The following is an 18,729-nucleotide window of genomic DNA, read 5'->3' on the forward strand; positions in this document are numbered from 1 at the left end:
AACGACGACGCACAGCACCTCCTTCTGGACACAGGCAGCAGCCACACTCGCCACACGGCCTCCTCCTGCTCCTCCTCTCAGGATGGAAGAAAGCCTCCTCCTGTTCCTCCTCCTCCTTCTCTCAGGACGAAGCCCCACAGCCTCCCAGTCCTTCTTTGTGCCGCGTGTCAGGGAGGAGGATGCGGGGGCTGCACAGAGGTCTCTGGGGCCTCCTAGTCCTCGTCGTCTTCTTATTGTTTCCTTGGGGTTCCTGGGCCCAGTTCGAGCGCTACAGCTTCCGCAGCTTCCCTCGGGACGAGCTGATGCCCCTGGAGTCGGCCTACCGCTACGGCCTGGACCAATACACGCAGGAGAAGTGGGCCGAGAGCGTGGGCTACTTGGAGGTCAGCCTCCGGCTCCACCGCCTCCTCCGGGACAGCGAGGCCTTCTGCCACCTCAACTGCAGCCATGCCGGGGTTACCGAGGAGGATCAGGATCAGGAGGAGGGCCGCTTCTTGGGCTTCCCCGAGCTGAGCTTCTTTGCGGGCCTCCTCCGCCGGGCGCAGTGCCTCAAGCGCTGCAAGCAGGGCCTCCCGGCCTTCCGACAGTCCCAGCCCAGCCGCGAGGTCTTGGACGAGTTCCAACGCCGGGAGCCCTACAAGTTCCTCCAGTTCGCCTACTTTAAGGTACATAGAGATATATGAAAAATGGAGGACCTTAAATGTCCTACATTTTGGGCTGAGTTTTGTCCTGCAGTTGTCCTACAGTTTGGTCTAGATTTTGTCCTACATTTTGTCCCAGGTTTTAGTGGACAATTATGGCAACCCTATTAATCTGGCAGCCCTGCATCCGCATTGCAAGGTTGACCCGGTTTCATACCACATCATCCCTGCAGTGCAGAGCTTTGCAGGCCCCTCTTCTTCCTGCAAAGACGAAAGTGGGGGAAAGTTTTCTCTCTTGGAACCCTCCCCAAAAATAAAATCAAGCTCCTTCTTTTTTGTCCTCCTTTCCTAGGACCTGCCCTACATTTCAGCCTTCTTTTCAATAGGATCCAAACGTCCTCCATTTTTGATTAAGAAGCAGTGGGTTTACATTTATAATAGTGTCTTTAGCTTTTCTTGTCAAATGTCCTACGTTTTTTCCTGGAATGTCCTCCATTTTTTGGGCACGACTGCGAAGAAGTGGGTTTACATTGGCATCGGTGTCTTTAGCTTTCCAGTTTGTCTAATGTCCTACATTTTTCTGGAATTTCCTCCATTTTTTGAGCACAACTGAGATGCATGGGTTTACATTTATGACAGTGTGTGTAGCTTTTGTTTTCTAACGTCCTACATTTTTCTAGAATGTCCTCCATGTCGATCATGACTGAGAAGCATTAGTTTACATTTATAACAGCGCTTGTAGCTTTTGTTTTCCACTGTCCTACATTTCCCTGTAACGTCCTCCATGCCAATCATGACCAAGAAGCATGGTTTTATATATATAAAACAGTGTTTGCCGCTTTTGTTTTTCTAATGTCCTCCCTTTTTCTGGAATGTCCTCCATTTCAACCCTGAATAAGAAACATGGATGTAGTTTTATAGCAGCGTTTGTAGCTTTTGTTTTCCACTGTCCTCCATTCTTCTGGAATGCCCTCCATGTTTAGAACATGACTGCCAAGCATAGATTTACATTTATAGCAGTGTTTGTAGCTTTGGGTTTGTAATGTCCTACGTTTTTCTGCAATGTCCTCCATGGGTTTACATTTAGAGCAGCGTTGGTAGCTTTTGTTTCCTCATGCTCTTCAGCCCTGCTATTGCCATCCTTATAGGTTTCCTGAGTGTCTCTCTGTCTGCCTCCTTTATTCCTCTCCTGCCTTCACTCAGATCCGTAATGTTACATATTCTTTTGTTTTAAGCATAAATGTGTGTGTACACTTTATATAGTTTTGTTGTACTGGGAATTTCGCTCTGACTGAAGTGAATGTCTATATATCTGTACTGTTAGTTTTTTTTGGAGGGGGATGCTAAGACACAAGTGAATTTTCAAAAGCGTTAACCGATGTTATATATATATATATATTGGACTAGGCAAATAACCTTCCGAAAGCCATTGCAGCAGCGCACACGTTTCTTCTGAAGCATCCTGACGACGAGATGATGCAAAGGAATATGGCGTACTACAAAAGCATGCCCAATGCTGAAGACTATATTAAAGATTTAGAAACAAAATCATATGAGGTATGTATCTCACCTTCTTTACGTTTCTTCCCTGGTTTCTTATTCTGAGAAAAGGGTAATAAAAACAAGCAAAGGCTCTTTTCACTTTGTTAATTTTTCTCTGGTATAGTTTCCTATTCCCCTTGTGTATACTTTCCCATCCCAGTTCTTATAGCCTTAACTATGGGCCCATATAGACAGGCCAAAATAAAGCTGCTTCGGGTCACTTTGGAGGTATGCTGTTGAAATGACACACACATCTTAAGAGGCCAGAAGCTGCACCAAAGCTGCGCTCCCAGTCCTTTGCTGTGGCCTCTTAGGACGCATGCATCCTTTAAACAGCATACCTCCAAAGTGACCCGAAGCAGCTTTATTTTGGCCTGTCTGTTCAGGCCCTCAAATAACTTTAGAGTTTCATGTAAGTGTTTTACTATGGAGTAGATCTTCATTCTGGCCATTCTGGTTCTAGAACATGGCCACATAGCCCAAAAAACCCACAAAAAACTATTACTAAAAACTTGGGCCCTGGGCTAGATAGCTGTCAAATGATTTTTTTAGGGGGGGAAATAATGGATCTAACAGCGCTGTATTATGAAAACCATGGATCAAGCCTGGAGAGACAGGCAGTGGAGACCTCATTTACTTGCTATGATAGGTTTATGAGGCACTGTGTGGAGAAAGCAGCCCATATTCACATAGATGCCACCATTACCATAGAGTCTGAGCTCTGGGATCTGGATGTATTCTTATGGCTTGATGATGTGGACAAAAGTGTCTAGTTCATCTGACCACATATAATCTTGTAATCCTGACTCTTGCCCATTTTGGCTGATAAAATCTAAAAGTGGTGATTTGTTGGGTGGCAAATGCCTCACAATGGATATGATCAGATGAGGGAAAATCGGGGAAGAAAAAGGCATACTCCTGGGATACAGTAATTGCACAATCGTGCTGAAGATTTTCAGATGACTTCGCGCTTATCCTGAATTTATCCCAGGAAGAGCCAGGAATGTTCCAGCAACAATCCATTTCTGGGATTTCCCCATGAATGGTTTGTTGCTGGAGCATTCCTGGATCTTCACAGGAGAAGGCCTGGATAAGCGCAATGTGTCTGAAAATCATCAGTGTGTTCGCACAACTTTGCCAGCAATCTGCATTTTACTCCCGGCTTTTTTTCCAGTCTGATCATCTCCAATGTCAGGGAGTGAAGCCTACTGCCTTGAAGGAGGTTGTGGTACTCCCTATACCCAGATCAAGGGTGGAGAACCTATGTCAGCCTCAAGACTGGTTTCAATTTTCAGGAAATACTCAGTAGTTAGATTTCAGTGGTGGGCAGGGACCAAAAATACCAAGATATTTTTAGTTTAACATTTACTATCTTTTAGGAGATGCATTTCAGTCTTTTAGAATGGGAAGGGAGTGTGGCCTTTTGGGGAACTGCCAGTGGCTGGATTGGCATGCCAGAAGCTAGATTGGCACACCAGGCGTGCCAGATTAAGTCCTGGGGTTTGAGATTGCCAGTCAGGAGTGCCAGATTAAGCCCTGGGGCCTGAGATTGCCAATCGTGATCAAGAGAAGCGTTCATGCCATTTAACAATGACACTTAACAAAGTGGTGGCTAAGAGTGAGTCAACTTTACTAGAAGACATGTAAACCTGATACTGCCACTCAAGGAAATAGCTAAAAGAAAATGCTGTGACTGTGGTAGTGAGGTATATGAAGAAGTAGTTGGTGGAATAGATATTAGCTGTGATCCACCTGGATTCACTTAATATGGAGTAACTGAGTGAATGTCATTGTGATAATAGTCCTTAATCTGGCCATTCAAATCAATTCTTTGCTACTGTGGTTTCTTTTGGTCTCCACAGAATCTTTTTGTCAGGGCGGTAAGAGCATATAATGGAGAAAACTGGAAGACTTCCATCACAGATATGGAACTGGCACTCCCCGATTTCTACAAAGCCTATGATGATTGCATTGCTGCTTGTGAAGGCCCCCGGGAGATCAAAGATTTTAAAGAGTTTTATCTGTCTATAGCAGGTAGGTGATCAGCTTCTAAAGTTAGGAAAGAGATTTTTACTTCAAAGATCCTAAAATACAACTAATTGATACATGCTGTTTGTAGATTTGCTTTCCACTCACACTTCTAAGTGGGAGAGGTGTGGTCCTAAATAGAAGAAAGGGAATCTGCAAATAGAACAGAGCTCACAACATATATGACAAAGGAGATTATCGCACTACATTCTTAAAACGTTGCTGATTCACTTTAACTGCTCTGGCTGCCTCCTGTTGCATTCTGGGATTTGCAGTTTAAGGGGTTTATTTAGTAATTGTTAAAGCAGACAGAGGCATTACCCCCATATCCTCTGGGAAATCTGATTTTTCTCTCAAAAAAAGATATACAATATGTCTTATTGTGCTGAGAAAATGAAGCTGTTTCTCATTTTTCATGCTTCAAGTTGCTGCTTCACTGCTTAATTTTGATCAGGTTTATATTCCGCTTTTTCTCGAAAGAATCAAAGCGAATATCAAGATAAAATCACATACAATTTTTAAATACAATTAAAACCCCTATACCCTCAACCCTCCCCCCAAACATAAAATCATTAATCAATCCCTAAAAAGAAATTAAACAGAAAAAAAATCTAAAACATTCCAGGACCAATAAAGTGAAGAAAAAAATTTTGAGCAGATTTGGGCTGGAAATGAATCATCTTCTAGAGAGGGGGGAGGTTGGAAGCGATGGTATCAGTGACACTTCCAGTGTCCCAATGATGGCTTAAAGGTGAAATTAGGGGGGAGGCAAGTCAGTAGATCTGGTCTAGTCTGGAAAGGCCTGCTGGAAGAGATATGTTTTAATAGCCTTCTTAAAGGCTTCCAAGGTGGTAATCTGACAGATCTCATCTGGCAGGTCGTTCCAGAGCCTGGGAGCGGCTGATGAGAAGGACCTCTGGGTCACTGCTGAAAGTCTAGTCTTTTTAGGTTGTAGCAGATTCTTCCCAGAGGACCAAAGCATATGGGGTGGATTTTATGGAAGGAGACGCTCTTGCAAGTAGTCAGGAGCCAAGCCATGTAGGGCATTTGTTGGGGGTGGAATACCTAGATCCATTTCAGTCTGGCTTCAGGCCTGGCTATGGGACACAGACAGTTTTGGTTATCTTGTTGGATGAGTTATCCAGGGAACTGGACAGGAGGAGCGTTTCCTTGTTGGTTGTGCTGCATCTCTCAGTGGCTTTTGGTATCATCAATGATGGTATGTATCCTTTCTGGCCACTTGAGATGGGGCTTGGCAACATTTCCTTCTTGGAAGACGAACTGAAAAGGATGTGCTGGGGGACTCCTCTTCCCCTCCCTGTCATTGGCCTGTAGAGTCTCACTGTTTTGTCCCCCATGCTGTTTAACATCTACATGAAACTGTTGGGAGAGGTCATCCAGAGTTTTGGGATGTGGTATCCCTAGTATGGGGAGGATGCCCAACACTATCTCCATCCAATTCTGAGGAAGATATCTCCATGCTGAAGCAGTGTTTGCTGTCAGTAATGGATTGGATGAGGGCAAACAAACTGAAACTTAATCCAGACAACGCAAAAGTGCTCCTGGTCAGTGGAAAGGGAGATCAAGAAATAGACACTCTGGATAGGGTTACTCTCCTCCTGAAATCTTACTCTGAGTCTGGATGCCCAGACTTCAGCAGTGGCCAGGAGTGCATTTGCACAGCTAAAACTACTACACCAGTTGCATCCATTCCTTGCGACATCAGATTTGGCTACGGTGACACATGTCTTGATCATATCCCACTTTGACTACTGTAACATACTCCATGTGGGGCTACCTTTGGAAACTGTTTGGAAACTTCAACAGGTTCAAAAGGCAATAGTCAGAATGCTGATTGGAGATAATTATAGGAAACGTATAACTACCTTGTTGCAACAGGTTCACTGGCTACTGGTTCATTTCCAGGCACAATTCAGACTGTTGGTCATGAGCTATAAAGCCCTCTATGGCTTTGGTCCAGACTATCTGAAAGACTATATCTTCCCATACAGATCTGCAAGAATTCTTAAGCTCTTGAGGGGGACAGCTTTCTCTCAGTCCTGTCCCCATCACAGGCTGGCTTGGTGAGACTTGAATGAGAGCCTTCACAGTGGCTGCTCCCACCCTCTGGAGCTTCCTTCCACAGGAGGCTGGGCTGAAATGTTCCTTTTCTAGCAAGCAAAGAAAGGAGACATATAAATGAAAAATAAAATAAAATAAAAATGTAAACCAGGAGACCTACTGTTTTGCTAATACAAGGACCATCTTGTTTCTTTCTACTTTTGCTGAATGCTGCTTGAGTGTTTCTAAATAAGGGGAAAGACAGATGTCTGAGCTGCTGCCAATCTTGTATTTCAAGAAATGGGGACTCACCATTTTGTCTTCAACCCAGCAGGAATTGTAGGTGTCATGTGATACCTGTGTACCTAACCATTCTACATCTTGTGACTTAAATTGAACTGTGGACCTTTGGTTTAAACAGTGAGCCAGATTCTTGAAACTCCATAGTTTTTCCATCACCCTTCCTCTTTTTTCATAATTACTTTGCCTAATGAAGAGGTCTGAAGAACTCAAAAGCTTGCTCACTGTTGCAGTTTGTTCTAATAAAAGTATTGCCTACTTGTGGATATGGGGCATTGTTTTATTGTACAAAAAAATCTTGTCTGTACCTGTAGGTGGCACTACAAGCAAATATAATTTTATTGAGACTAGTATAATGTCCACCTGTTGATTATGAAGTATTTTATCTAGGGCAGTGATGGTGAACCTTTTATAGACCGAGTGCCCAAACTGCAACCCAGACCCCCCTTATTCATTGCAAAGTGCCACGTCCCTCTGGCTTTCTAGTAAGAAACTCTGTCAAAGTCTGTGCAAGGGCGACAGCATGTGTGCCCCAGAGAGGACTCTGAGTGCCACCTCTGGCACGCGTGCCATAGGTTCGCCATCACTGATCTAGGGGCTTTTCTCCATTCAGATACTGAACAACCTTACACACCACTGAGAGCAAGAATGGGTACCTTGTTGGACTGCATTCTCATCATTTCCCTCACCATTGGCTGCAAGGGCTAGTGCAGATGGGAGTAGCAGTCCAACAACATCAAAGGGCCACAGGTAAGACACTGGCTATGGTCTAGCATCACAAATATAAACTTTTTTGAAATTTGGAGTAATGGTTTATACAGTAGAAATGTTAAATATTGAACTAAATATAAGACATAGTTATGTAATGTTAAAATAATGGTTGTTATTGTTGTTGTTGTTTTAAAGATCATTACACTGAAGTTCTAGAGTGCAAACTGAAGTGTGAAATTGATCTGACACCTGTCATAGGAGGCTACGTTGTGGAGAAATTTGTGGCGACTATGTACCACTATTTACAGTTTGCTTATTATAAATGTAAGTAACGAACTTTGTTCTCAAATGAAACTGTGGCTGGATCTCCTTTAAAAACAACAACAGCATTTCAAGTTTACTAGAGAAGAAATCCTACTTATCAGTAGAGCGATAAAGTAAGCACCCACTGAGCTGGTTGTGGCTGGGAAAGAAGAAACACTGGTGCGGTACATACCGCCCCAAAAGGGCGGCCTGCCGGTGCCTGTTTTCCCTCCACAGGGAAGCCGCAGCTGCCAAATCGTGCGGTTTCCTTGCGAAGTAACACGTGTGCCGCAGTGCACCATTGGCGCACTCATTACGCAAGCACTGCGCTGCGCCATGCAGATACCATGCGGCACTTGCGTAACAATGGCGGCACCCATGTGTACAGGGCTCCGCCACTGTGATGCCCTCGTCACGTGCTAGGGTTGAGGGGCGTGTGAAAGCACCGCCCCGAGGCAACCCTAGCATGTCACCATGATGCTGCAAAGGGTCAATATGTACCAGGCCACTGTCTTCCTTTTTGGTTTTAGTATTTTAGCATTTTATAGTGTTGTGTTTTATTGTCAGTTTTTGATTATATATGTTTGATGTTCCATCCTTTGGTGGAAAACGCATTATAAATAAATGTTTATTATTATTACTATTATTATCATCATCGTCACCACTGGTGGCGCAGTGGTTAAATGCCTGTACTGCAGCCATTCACTCGAAACCACAAGGTTGCGAGTTCAAGACCAGCAAAAGGGCCCAAGCTCGACTCAGGCTTGCATCCTTCCGAGGTCGCTAAAATGAGTACCCAGACTGTTGGGGGCAAATTAGCTTACTTGCTAATTAGCTTACTTGCTGTTCACCGCTATGATCTTTGGAATAGCGGTATATAAATAAAACAAATTATTAATTATTATTATTATTATCATCATAATCCAGTCCCTGCACAAAACCTTAACGCTTCCAGATCTTGGCTTTTCTGCCTCACTCTGTCCTGTCCATACTATAATTCGTAGATTGATTTTAGAGTTTGCAAAACAAAACAAAAAAAACCCAAATGACAGTCAATGTGTGAACATGCCCATTTTTTTCATTGCTTGCACATATAAGCTTGCACAAACAATAGTAATCTGTACTCTCTGAAAAGGATCACTAGCTCAGTCTATGTATTTAAGTGGTAGCATCATCATTGCAATTTCACCCTTTTTTGTGGGAGGACTCGCTTTTTCAAATCTTCACTTCCTGTTTGGGAAAAAGCTACTACTAGGCCTTAAAAAGCCTATCACTACCACCTAACTAGCAAAATTCCCACTCCATAGCTGTTAAAGGCAATGGTTATTTTTTCAATAAGAAAAACATTAGACCTTTTTCTGGGAGAGCATGAAGGGAAGATGTGGCCCTCCAGGTGTGGTAGAGCACATGCACAATACAGGTGTCCAGATTGAAACGTAGATGTGTGTATGAGAACACACATGCGTGGATGCTTACATGCCATGAATTCTAAGCATGATTTACAACTTCAAATTCTAGAATTCATATTCTCTGTTTTCAGTCATTTTCTTCTGAGATTCTGATATCATTTTGTTTAATGTCAATTCAGTGAATGATTTAAAGAATGCAGCACCATGCGTTGCCAGCTATATGCTCTTTGACCAGAAAGATGAAGTGATGAAACAGAATCTAGTCTATTATCAATATCACAAAGACAAATGGGGACTCACAGATGAAGACTTCCAGCCTAGGCCCGTAAGTGAAATGTCAGCCTATATACCATGATCTATAGTGATGTAGTGGTTTAAGCATTGGTCTATAACTCTGGACATCAGGATTAGAATCCCCACTCAGCCATGGAAACTCACTGAATGACTTTGGGCAAGTCACACACTCTCAGCTTCAGAGGAAGGCAAATGCAAACGCCTGCTGGACAAATCTTGCCAAGAAAACCCCATGATAGGGTCACCTTAGGGTTGCCATATGTTGGAAACAACTTGAAGACACACAACAACAACAGCAACAACAACAAAATACTGAGTTGCACATTCAGACTTGAGAGCATTATTTGGCTGTTTGAACATGCAAGATTTTAATGTGAGCAGGGGGCAGACATTCCTGCTCTTCATCATGAAGGTCAAAGGCAAGTTTCTAAGCACCTACAGCCCAACATGTTTAGAAGCCTTATTCCAGTTAAAAACTGTCTCTCATCAATTGATTAATACAAACCCAATTAGAAATTCTGTTGATACATTTGGGCTATGTTAAAAAGCTCTTGCAAAAGTTATTTTTTTGCACTACAACTCCTCAAATCGCCCATCCTGCATGGCCAAGCTCTGGCTGAAGCTTGTTTGCATGCCCATGCCCCATATTTAATTTTAGCCCTCATGCTCTGACAGTGTCCTGAACAGGGCTTACAGTATACATGGTTTGACCTTTTGGAGATTAGACTCACCATGATGACTGTCCCTGCTCTCTGGTGAGTGTGAGAATAAACAGTCTGCTCAACTCTGACTTGGTCAGGGAGTTACATGAAGTTCCTGCCCCCTTCCCAGTTCCAAGAATGAAAGGATGGCTGGAAATTACTTGAAACCAGTGTGCTTGGTAACCACATGGTGTCTTTTGTCATGGGAGATGTTGGCCTTCTTCAGTGCTTGGTGCTAGGACACCCATAATAGTTCACCTCAGAACATCTAGGTGACATGCACCGCACTTCATGAACTTTTGGCAGGAGAGTCAACAGAGGACTTCTTTTTCCGGGTGGGAAGGGAATGGGGGAATCTAAGTTGGAGTGGGGAGAAACTTAGCATTCACAATTTTTGGTTTTCAAATAAGGCCCAACAACTGTTGTTTAAAATGATCAGGGATAACAGGTGTACTAGAATAATTGAACTTTCATACATGACTGAGTTTTGGATGACATTCTGCTATTAATGTGACATGAAGCTTTGTTGCTGTTGTTCTAGGAAGCAGTTAGGTACTACAACATAACAACACTTCAGAAAGAAATGTATGAATTTGCCAAAGAACATGTAATGGATGATGATGAAGTAAGTAAAATAGACAACTGTCATTGTGTAAGTGAAAATTAATGGTTGTTATAAGACACTAATGGTCAGTTATGGTACATTAATAGAGATGCTGACTTTTTCCCCTGGTTCTACTCTAGAGTAATTTGTTGGGCACATTTTTGCTTAATGTTGTCCTTAATTCATTAATTTATATTTTGTAATTAATCAGTTGCCTTTTTTTTAATGATAGCTATGAAGAAAAAATATATGGGTTAGCGTACCTAAACATTTTAGGGAGAAGGGACAAAACCTGATACAGGACTTCTGTTTTCAACAGTAGCTCGGTGTCAAAGATTATTCTTCCTAAAAGAGGGTTAAAAAGGTATTACTGTTGTGCCAACCCCTTCTGTTACTTATTTGATTTGCCAATCTGAGCAACAATTCTTGTAGTCAGTCCCACTGGGAAAAACAGCATTACTGATGTGGAGTTACAACAGTGTATTCCACAGAATCTGTCAACAGCCTACCTTGCTGTATTTGATATATTTGGAAATACTGTCCCAGTTTGTCTCTCTACATGTGATGGGGCACTATCTTTGCTACAAGCAGCAAGATGTCTTGGTTCATCTCTGCTATCTGTATCTGCTCATTTGCCAGAATTTCAATGCCATTTTATCTTCAACAGCAGGAAGTCTTCCCAGATTCCATCCAGGCCCAGAAAAAAAATCCACATTCAAATAAATGTAGAATTCTGGTAGTTGCCAAAAGAAAGGAAAACAACCAGACTTGGTTGCATTTGGGACCTTAACAGCAGCTTGGTTTGCAGAAATCAACTGGTGAGATGTATTTCATAGCATGGAAATAAGCCTCACCATCTGCTCATATCTTCAGATCAGGCAGCTGTGAAAAGGAATCAGTGAGGAACATATTGTGTATAAAGAAGAAATGGAAATAGTGCAATGCAGGCAGGGCAGTTATTGAGTGCAAATTAGGTGTCCGCTGAAAGAAATCATACGTAATCCTGGTTGCATCTACACTTCAAAATTAATGCAGTTTCACATCGCTTTAGATGCTATCGCTCCATGGTATGGAATTCTGAGATTGGTAGTTTTGAGAGATATTTAGCCTTCTCTGTGAGAGTTCTGGTGCCACAACAAATTATGAATCCCAAGATTTCATAGGATGGAGCCATGATAGTTAAAGTAGTATCAAATTACGGGTACATCTACACTGTAGAAATAATGCAGTTTGACACCACTTAACTGCTATGGTTCTGTCCTTGATTTTGTGAGGCACCAAATCTCTTTGGCAGAGAAGGTGAAAGACAGTGTAAAGCTACAAATCTCAGGATTCCATAGGATGGAGCCACAGCACTTGAAGTGTTGTCAAACTGCATTATTTCTAGAGTGTAGATGCACCCTAATTCTGCAGTGTGGCAGCAGCTCCTGATACAGCAACCCAGCCTTAAGACTTTATCAGATAGTTCTACTTTTCTTCTTTAGAAAAAATTGCCTCTAAAGGTATTTTGTGCAGAATTAACCTGTTTTCTGTTGTAATCTGTTTTAGGGTGAAGTACTAGAATACCTCGATGAACTCTTGACAGTGGATAGTGGAACACAGTGACTCTGAACAACAGAAAGACACATGTTTTAAAAAATAAATACCCACCGTTGCTCCTTTATATTTCATGCATCACTTTTAGCTCAGGAGTTAGAAATACCTCAGATCTTTTCAAAGCTTGTTCAGAAGACTCCTGGATCATCCTGTGAGTACTCCCTACACCATTAACCAGGATTTTCTTTTTTAAAAAAATATCCTAACCATTGAAGCATTAGAAAATTACCTAGCTTCATACATTCTGTTCATCAAATGCATCATGGCCTGGGTAAAACAGAGGTGCATCTACACTATAGAAATAATGCAAAACTACAAATTCTATAGGATAGCGCTACAGCTCTTAACATGGTATCAAACTGCATTATTTCAATAGTGTTGATACACCCAGAAACATGTGGATAGAATGCATGGATTTTTGTAAGGCACTCTAGCAACCTTCTTTGGCAAAGATCAGGATTTTAAAAACCCTGCAAAAAGTCAAAGTAAATAGGAAAGATAGGCATTCTTCTATAATTTTGGAAGGATGCTATATTTATATATAACATTTTTTTAAAAAAAAAAATTGGATTAAAAATAAACCTTTCAGCTGCTATTACTTAGTACTGAGGCTACATTCCTCTGTATACCTGGCTGAGAGTCAGCACCATTGAGCTTCTTGGGACATATTTCTGGGCAGACATTGTGTGTACAGAATTGCACTGTAAACTGGTAAGACATTGCTTGGAGAAAATAGATGGACATTCATGACTAATTTATCTGATACTATCATATCAAGATTTTTTCCAGTACCTTGTGTACATTTATTAGGGGAACTGGTAATATTTGGGGATATATTTAGTAAGAACCGAAACTTGTTTGTATCCTGCATTCACTTTTGAAAGAAAATGCAGTGTAACTGAATTTGAGAAAAGTAGCTGAGTCAAAAACAATTTGTCTGTTTGCCAGGAGCAACTTTTGGAGAAGCTAATTTGTGGTTCTTCATTTCACAAAATGTCCAGAATCCAAACACATGGATCTTGTCTATGACAAGTACTGTGAGTAATGCTGTAATCAGTTAGAATAATAGAATTGTAGAGATGGAAGAGACCACAAGAGCCATCCAGTCCAAACCCCTCCTGTGCAGAAATACACAATCAAAACACTCCTGACAGATGGCCATCCAGCCTCTGTTTAAATACCTCAAAAAAGACTCCACCACACTCTGAATTCCACTGTTTAACACCTCTTTCTATCAGGAAGTTCTTCCTAATGTTTAGGAGGAATCTCTTTTCCTGGTGGCTCGGTGAGTAATTAATCCACCCACTCACCCACCAAACATGTAATATCTTTCCAGTCCCTGCAACCCACCCACCCACATTCACTTGGGAGACTAGTAATAAAGTATACATACACGCATTGGTCCTATTAGAAGTCAAAATCTGTGAAGGATTAGTTCAGATGAAGCCACCTTGTATTTCATTGAAATCCTGTGTTTGGTCCAAACCACACTGCAGAAATAATCAAGTTTGAGACGGCTTTAACTGCCCTGGCTCAATGCTAGGGAATGCTGGGAATGGTAGTAGTTTTAGGAGACAATAATTCTGTGATTCTGAGGTTTAGTCTTCTCTGTCAGAGAGCTCTGGTGCCACAATAAACTACAATTCCCAGGATTCCCTAGCACTGAGCCAGGGCTGTTAAAGCAGTCTCAAACTGGATTATTTCTGCAGTGTAGTTCGGACCAATGTCTTCTTAAATAAGAGCTGTTTGGATACGGTGTCTTACTGTGGCATGATCAACTTTCCTTGGGACAACGGTGGGCAACATTTGGCCTTTCCCTTGTTTTGGGACTGCAGCGTCCATATTCCATCAACACTAGCTATACTGTTTTAGGTTGATAGGAGCTGGAGTCCAACATCTGAAGAGCCAATGTTACCTACTCCTGCCCCATTCAGTTCACTGCTGAATATATTTAGGTAAATATATATAGCGTGCCAGCTTTATAACACCAAAGATGCTTTTAGATTCTACTTGGTGCTGATACATCTTTCCCCTTTCCAGGGTTTTTTATATGGTAATGGCCAGATTACTGTGTTATACATGTATAAGGTCCCCTGTGGAAGTGGTTGAACATTTTCCCTCAAGGCAGAATGTCTGCATTCAGTTGAAGGTTGCAGAAACATAGTTGTGTATACCATGTGGTTGTTTCACATGCATGTGTGCATTCAGTAGTACAGTACTTCCATGCAATACAGTGATTACACAATCAGCATGTAATTCTAAATGCAATAATTTATACAACCTCAGTGTAGGAGTTAGTGTCCGTTACTTCACTTGCATGACAAATATCAAAATTCACTTACATCATTCAGCCTTTTGGGTTGTACATCTGCCTCAAAGTCTACATCATTCTGCAGTGCAATTCTACATGTGCCTCTTCCAAAGTAAACCTCATTGACATCAGTGATCTTTTACTGCCAGATAAGCATAAGTAAGATTGCAACATCAATTCTGTAAACAGGCCTTCACTTGCATGGCTAGTTCATCTCATTTAAGCATTTCCATTTATTCCAGTATTAATTCTTGTCAATCACATAATCGAAATCATAAGACCAAAGTCTGTACTCAGGTACACCAGAGCAGCTTCTCCTACAGGGACAACAGATTTTGAGTGACCCTCGTATCTCTTTGATGCTTCAATGTGGAATGTGTGTTACAGACACATGCTTATGGTTGTTCTGGTACAAAGAGTTATTTATTGTAAATCTGTGTGTGAATTTTTCTATTCCATAGGCCATTGTTGACAGGACTAACTTCTGTTTCACTGCCCACATTTGTACTGACCCTTATTTCTGCACTCTGTACAGCTTGATGTGCAGTCATTACCAGGTGATAGTGTTTATAGGATCAGTGCTGTGAAAAGCTTTAGCTACTGTTTTCTGCAAATCAGGCTGCTGTAGGAAAGGAAGGGGCTGCTGTGTTTTTACCCTGTTGTTACATCTGTAATCTCTAGACTGTGAGCTGTCTGAAGCAGGAATGATGCTTTATTTTTACTTTATACTTTTGGTTATTGCTTATTGAGAGGTTGGTGCTATATTTTTGTGCCTAACAATTCAAGTGCCACTGTCTGTAATAATAAAGTGCCTTAAAGAACTCTTCAACAGTCACTTCCTTTTGCAGCATTGGAGTTGGTGGTTAGATAGAATGTATGTACTTTTTTATTTAACACATCTATATTCCAATTGAAATTAATGCTGGAATTACAAGATGATAAAGCTTTGCTTAAAGCCAAGGTCTTAGATGGAAGAGAACTTACACAGTACATTCTCCTTTTTGGAAGGGCTATAGGTGAGGGTGAGCATATGTCTTTCATACAGAAATTCTTGACAGCTATAATTCAAAACATCACAGATAACAAAGCTGAAATCTACCTCTTGAACTGACTAGCTCCTATCCCCCATGGCTAGAATGAGGAGAACAACACACAGCATCTTCTTGCATCCACTGACAAATGCACACAGAGATGTCCCTACCTTGTTCGAAGTGAATGACTTCAAATAGTGGTAGAATGAAAAGATATAGCCATGTTAGTGTGTAGAATCTGTACATAAAGAGATCTTGTAGCACCTTTGAGAGGTGCTACAAGATCTCTCTATGTACTGACTTCAAATAGATTAGCCTTTGAATTAGGCCTAATGAGAAGGCTACATACTTAAAGCAACTAGAGATGTCCCTGTGGTATTCTCATTGCCCTGGTACAAACTAGGTTAAACACAAACAAACAAACTTTTAAAACATATAATGCTGTCTCACAAGACTTTTGAGAACTTAAAACTCAGTGTCTCCCTATTGCATGTTTAGTTAGCATTAGTTTAAGGATTCAGAGTGTCCAACTACTCCATCAGAGATTGGAGGTTTATGGACTCTAACCTGGATAAAGGGCTATTCAATGAAGCAACCATCCCACAATTTTGTGTATGTTATAGTAAAGAAGAATGAAAACGCAGGAGTGATTTCATACCTTTAGTTGTGACTGCAAACGAGTTGAACAGTAGACATTCAATTATTATGGAAACATATTTTTTAAGTTCTACTTAAATACTTCATGTATTTTCTTTCTTTCTTTCTTTCTTTCTTTCTTTCCTCGGTACATATAAGCTGTAGGGAGAGGTAGCTGGTGCCAGAGAAAACATTCTCTTTTAATAATGTTTTAACATAGAGCTGTGATGCAGTTTCTAGCAGGGCAGTGAGAAAACCCCACAACTAATCCTTCATAGCAACTGTCTGAACTCTTGGTTGTCTGCCATCCTTTAAACAGCAACCTCATTTTTCTGGTTCCTTCTGGGCTGAATGACCCAGTGTGGGGAATTTATGCTACATTTTTAAAAAAGGCTAAATGAAGAAATTGCCTAAAGGGTTTGGTAGATCACAGCTCACATTCCAGCAAATCCACATTCTGTATCTCATCTGTCTTCAATGCCTAACGCTAAAATATTAAAGTAAGCAAATAGTTATTTATTCCCTTCTCCTACATTTTATATCCCCTTTACAGCCTCTTCTCTATTTGGAGTCAGTTTACAGAAACCAAATGTATACTTTCTGAGGTTTAAATATAAATCCATTTGTTAGGGTATATTTGTTTAGCTTTAAATATTAATTTGCTCACCTTCTTCCTCAACTTTCCTGTAGCTTTTGAGTAAGCGAAACAGTTAATTTTGCATACATTCCAGTTGAGTTTCTTTTACGGAACAATTAAAGTATTTATTTTTCAAATGAACATGTTTGAACACAGTATTTAACATACCTTTAATCATAGACAATCTTTCTGGATTCCTATGGGATACATGTACATACTGATTATGACATTCGGCAGTGCAGTAAATATCACGATATACATAGAATTATTAATAAGTGGTCAAGACAATAACAAATGGTGAGAGGTTTGCTGCTAGAAAGGTTGGAGCAATGGACAACTGAAAGCTGGAATAAGCTGAAAGCTGTGTAAAAGGCGCCTGCATATGACAAGGCGCACTGTAACAAAGTCAGTCAAATTCGGGGGGGGGGACGGCGTCCAGGGAATGTGGAGATGTTTTTTCTTTATGGCATCTGTCCTGCTGTCCCTTGAATTTTTTTATATATATATATATTATATATATATATATATATATATATATATATTTTAAAAGACTTTAGCCCCATCTCCTGGTGGTAGAGGCAAGTTTCACCACATTTTTCCCCCTTAGGCTATGTTAGCACTTTTAAATTTTTCTTTTTCAGCAAAGGCCCCTTCTGAGCTTGAAGGGAAAAGGCCAGAATGTGGAACTGCCCCCTCCCACTCCTAAAGATGAGAGAATTGGTTACAATTTTTCACCCACTGATGATTCTGGGATGACCTGGGAGCCTCAAAATAGTGTGGGATGTACTCCCCAAACACCTAAGTAAACCGCATATCACAACTCATATCACTCATGTCATATCATGATAAATACATTTCTGCAGAAAAATGATAACAACAAGATACTGTAAATACTACTGGAGAATAAAAAAAAAATCTTTTCTTCATTCCTATCATTTGGTTTTTCGGCAGGGAGCAATGAGGACTGTAGGTATGAGGGGAGGGGAGGGATTGTCATCACCAAATACAGACACAACTTCTGTCTTTCCATCCTAACAATGGATAGACTCAAATGTTTAATATAACCCTGTAACCCTGTGATTTCCCCCAAATGTTGGATGCCCTTGCACTAAATGCTGAGTGTTGTGCTCTGTTCCATCTAACCATGTCCATTTGATAGGCCTTGAAGCATTTTCCTGCCTCTTGGAACAATGTATGAAGCCCTTTCTGTGTCTAATACTGGGAGTGACCAATCATGTAAGTAATATGGTTGTTGTGGTCTTTGTTTGATTTCTGTGCATGTAACTATTTCTTTTTTTTAAAAAGATAGCTTTATTTAGTTGGTAATCCTACCTTCCCTTTGCTAGCATCGAGAAGACTTTATATTTAATTCTCAATTCTTCTCCTGCCAAGTAAATTGATCATTTAGTATAAATCCAATAAAATTGTCTTCAATTTTTCTGCCAAAATCGGTTGTAAAAAACTGCAATCATTATTAACAAAGAAATAGGCCTATAATTCTTAGTCAAAGTTAAATCTTGCCCTTTCTGGTATATACCTATCCTGGCCATTTTCCATGATTGGGATCTTGTCATTTTAAAATACTGAATTAAAGGTTTGTAATAACCGTAATAACAATTTGACTGGAAAAATGGTAATATTCAGTAGATAGACTGTACTGCCAATGCTTTATCAATCTTTATCTTTTAATTGTACACATATTCACTTATACAATGGGTGCATTCAATGTCTTTTCATTTTTCTCTTCTCTTTCTGATTCAGTTGTATAAAGTTGTACTTGCATCCCATACCACTCTAGTATCTGTGCCTTTATCTATATATTTTTATTTTTTTAAAAAAACATACATTCTCCTACAATCTCTCCATTTTTCAAAATCAAAAAGGTATTGAATCTCTATGTAATTTTTTTTTCTTTGTACGCTTT

General features: G+C 40.7%; 2 protein-coding genes across 3 annotated transcripts in view; both read left to right on the top strand.

Moving 5' to 3' along the window:
• Positions 1-18,729, top strand: part of LOC121933461 (probable C-mannosyltransferase DPY19L1) — a 96,081-nt gene that overhangs the window by 51,615 nt on the left and 25,737 nt on the right. The window lies entirely within an intron of this gene.
• On the top strand, positions 7-13,764 carry LOC121933462 (cartilage associated protein). Its single transcript, XM_042473235.1, has 7 exons — positions 7-665; positions 2,049-2,198; positions 4,046-4,217; positions 7,479-7,607; positions 9,175-9,320; positions 10,532-10,615; positions 12,143-13,764. The coding sequence occupies exons 1-7, from the start codon at positions 180-182 to the stop codon at positions 12,197-12,199; spliced, it is 1,224 nt and encodes a 407-aa protein (XP_042329169.1). The 5' UTR covers positions 7-179; the 3' UTR covers positions 12,200-13,764.

The sequence above is a fragment of the Sceloporus undulatus genome, chromosome 6 (genome assembly GCF_019175285.1).
Source record: "Sceloporus undulatus isolate JIND9_A2432 ecotype Alabama chromosome 6, SceUnd_v1.1, whole genome shotgun sequence".
Lineage (NCBI taxonomy): Eukaryota > Metazoa > Chordata > Lepidosauria > Squamata > Phrynosomatidae > Sceloporus > Sceloporus undulatus.

Coding starts and splice junctions, on each gene's coding strand:
- LOC121933462 (XM_042473235.1), top strand. CDS start 180: ATGCGGGGGCTGCACAGAGGTCTCTGGGGCCTCCTAGTCCTCGTCGTC. Junction 2,199..4,045: donor TAGAAACAAAATCATATGAG/GTATGTATCTCA, acceptor TGGTCTCCACAG/AATCTTTTTGTCAGGGCGGT. Junction 10,616..12,142: donor ATGTAATGGATGATGATGAA/GTAAGTAAAATA, acceptor AATCTGTTTTAG/GGTGAAGTACTAGAATACCT.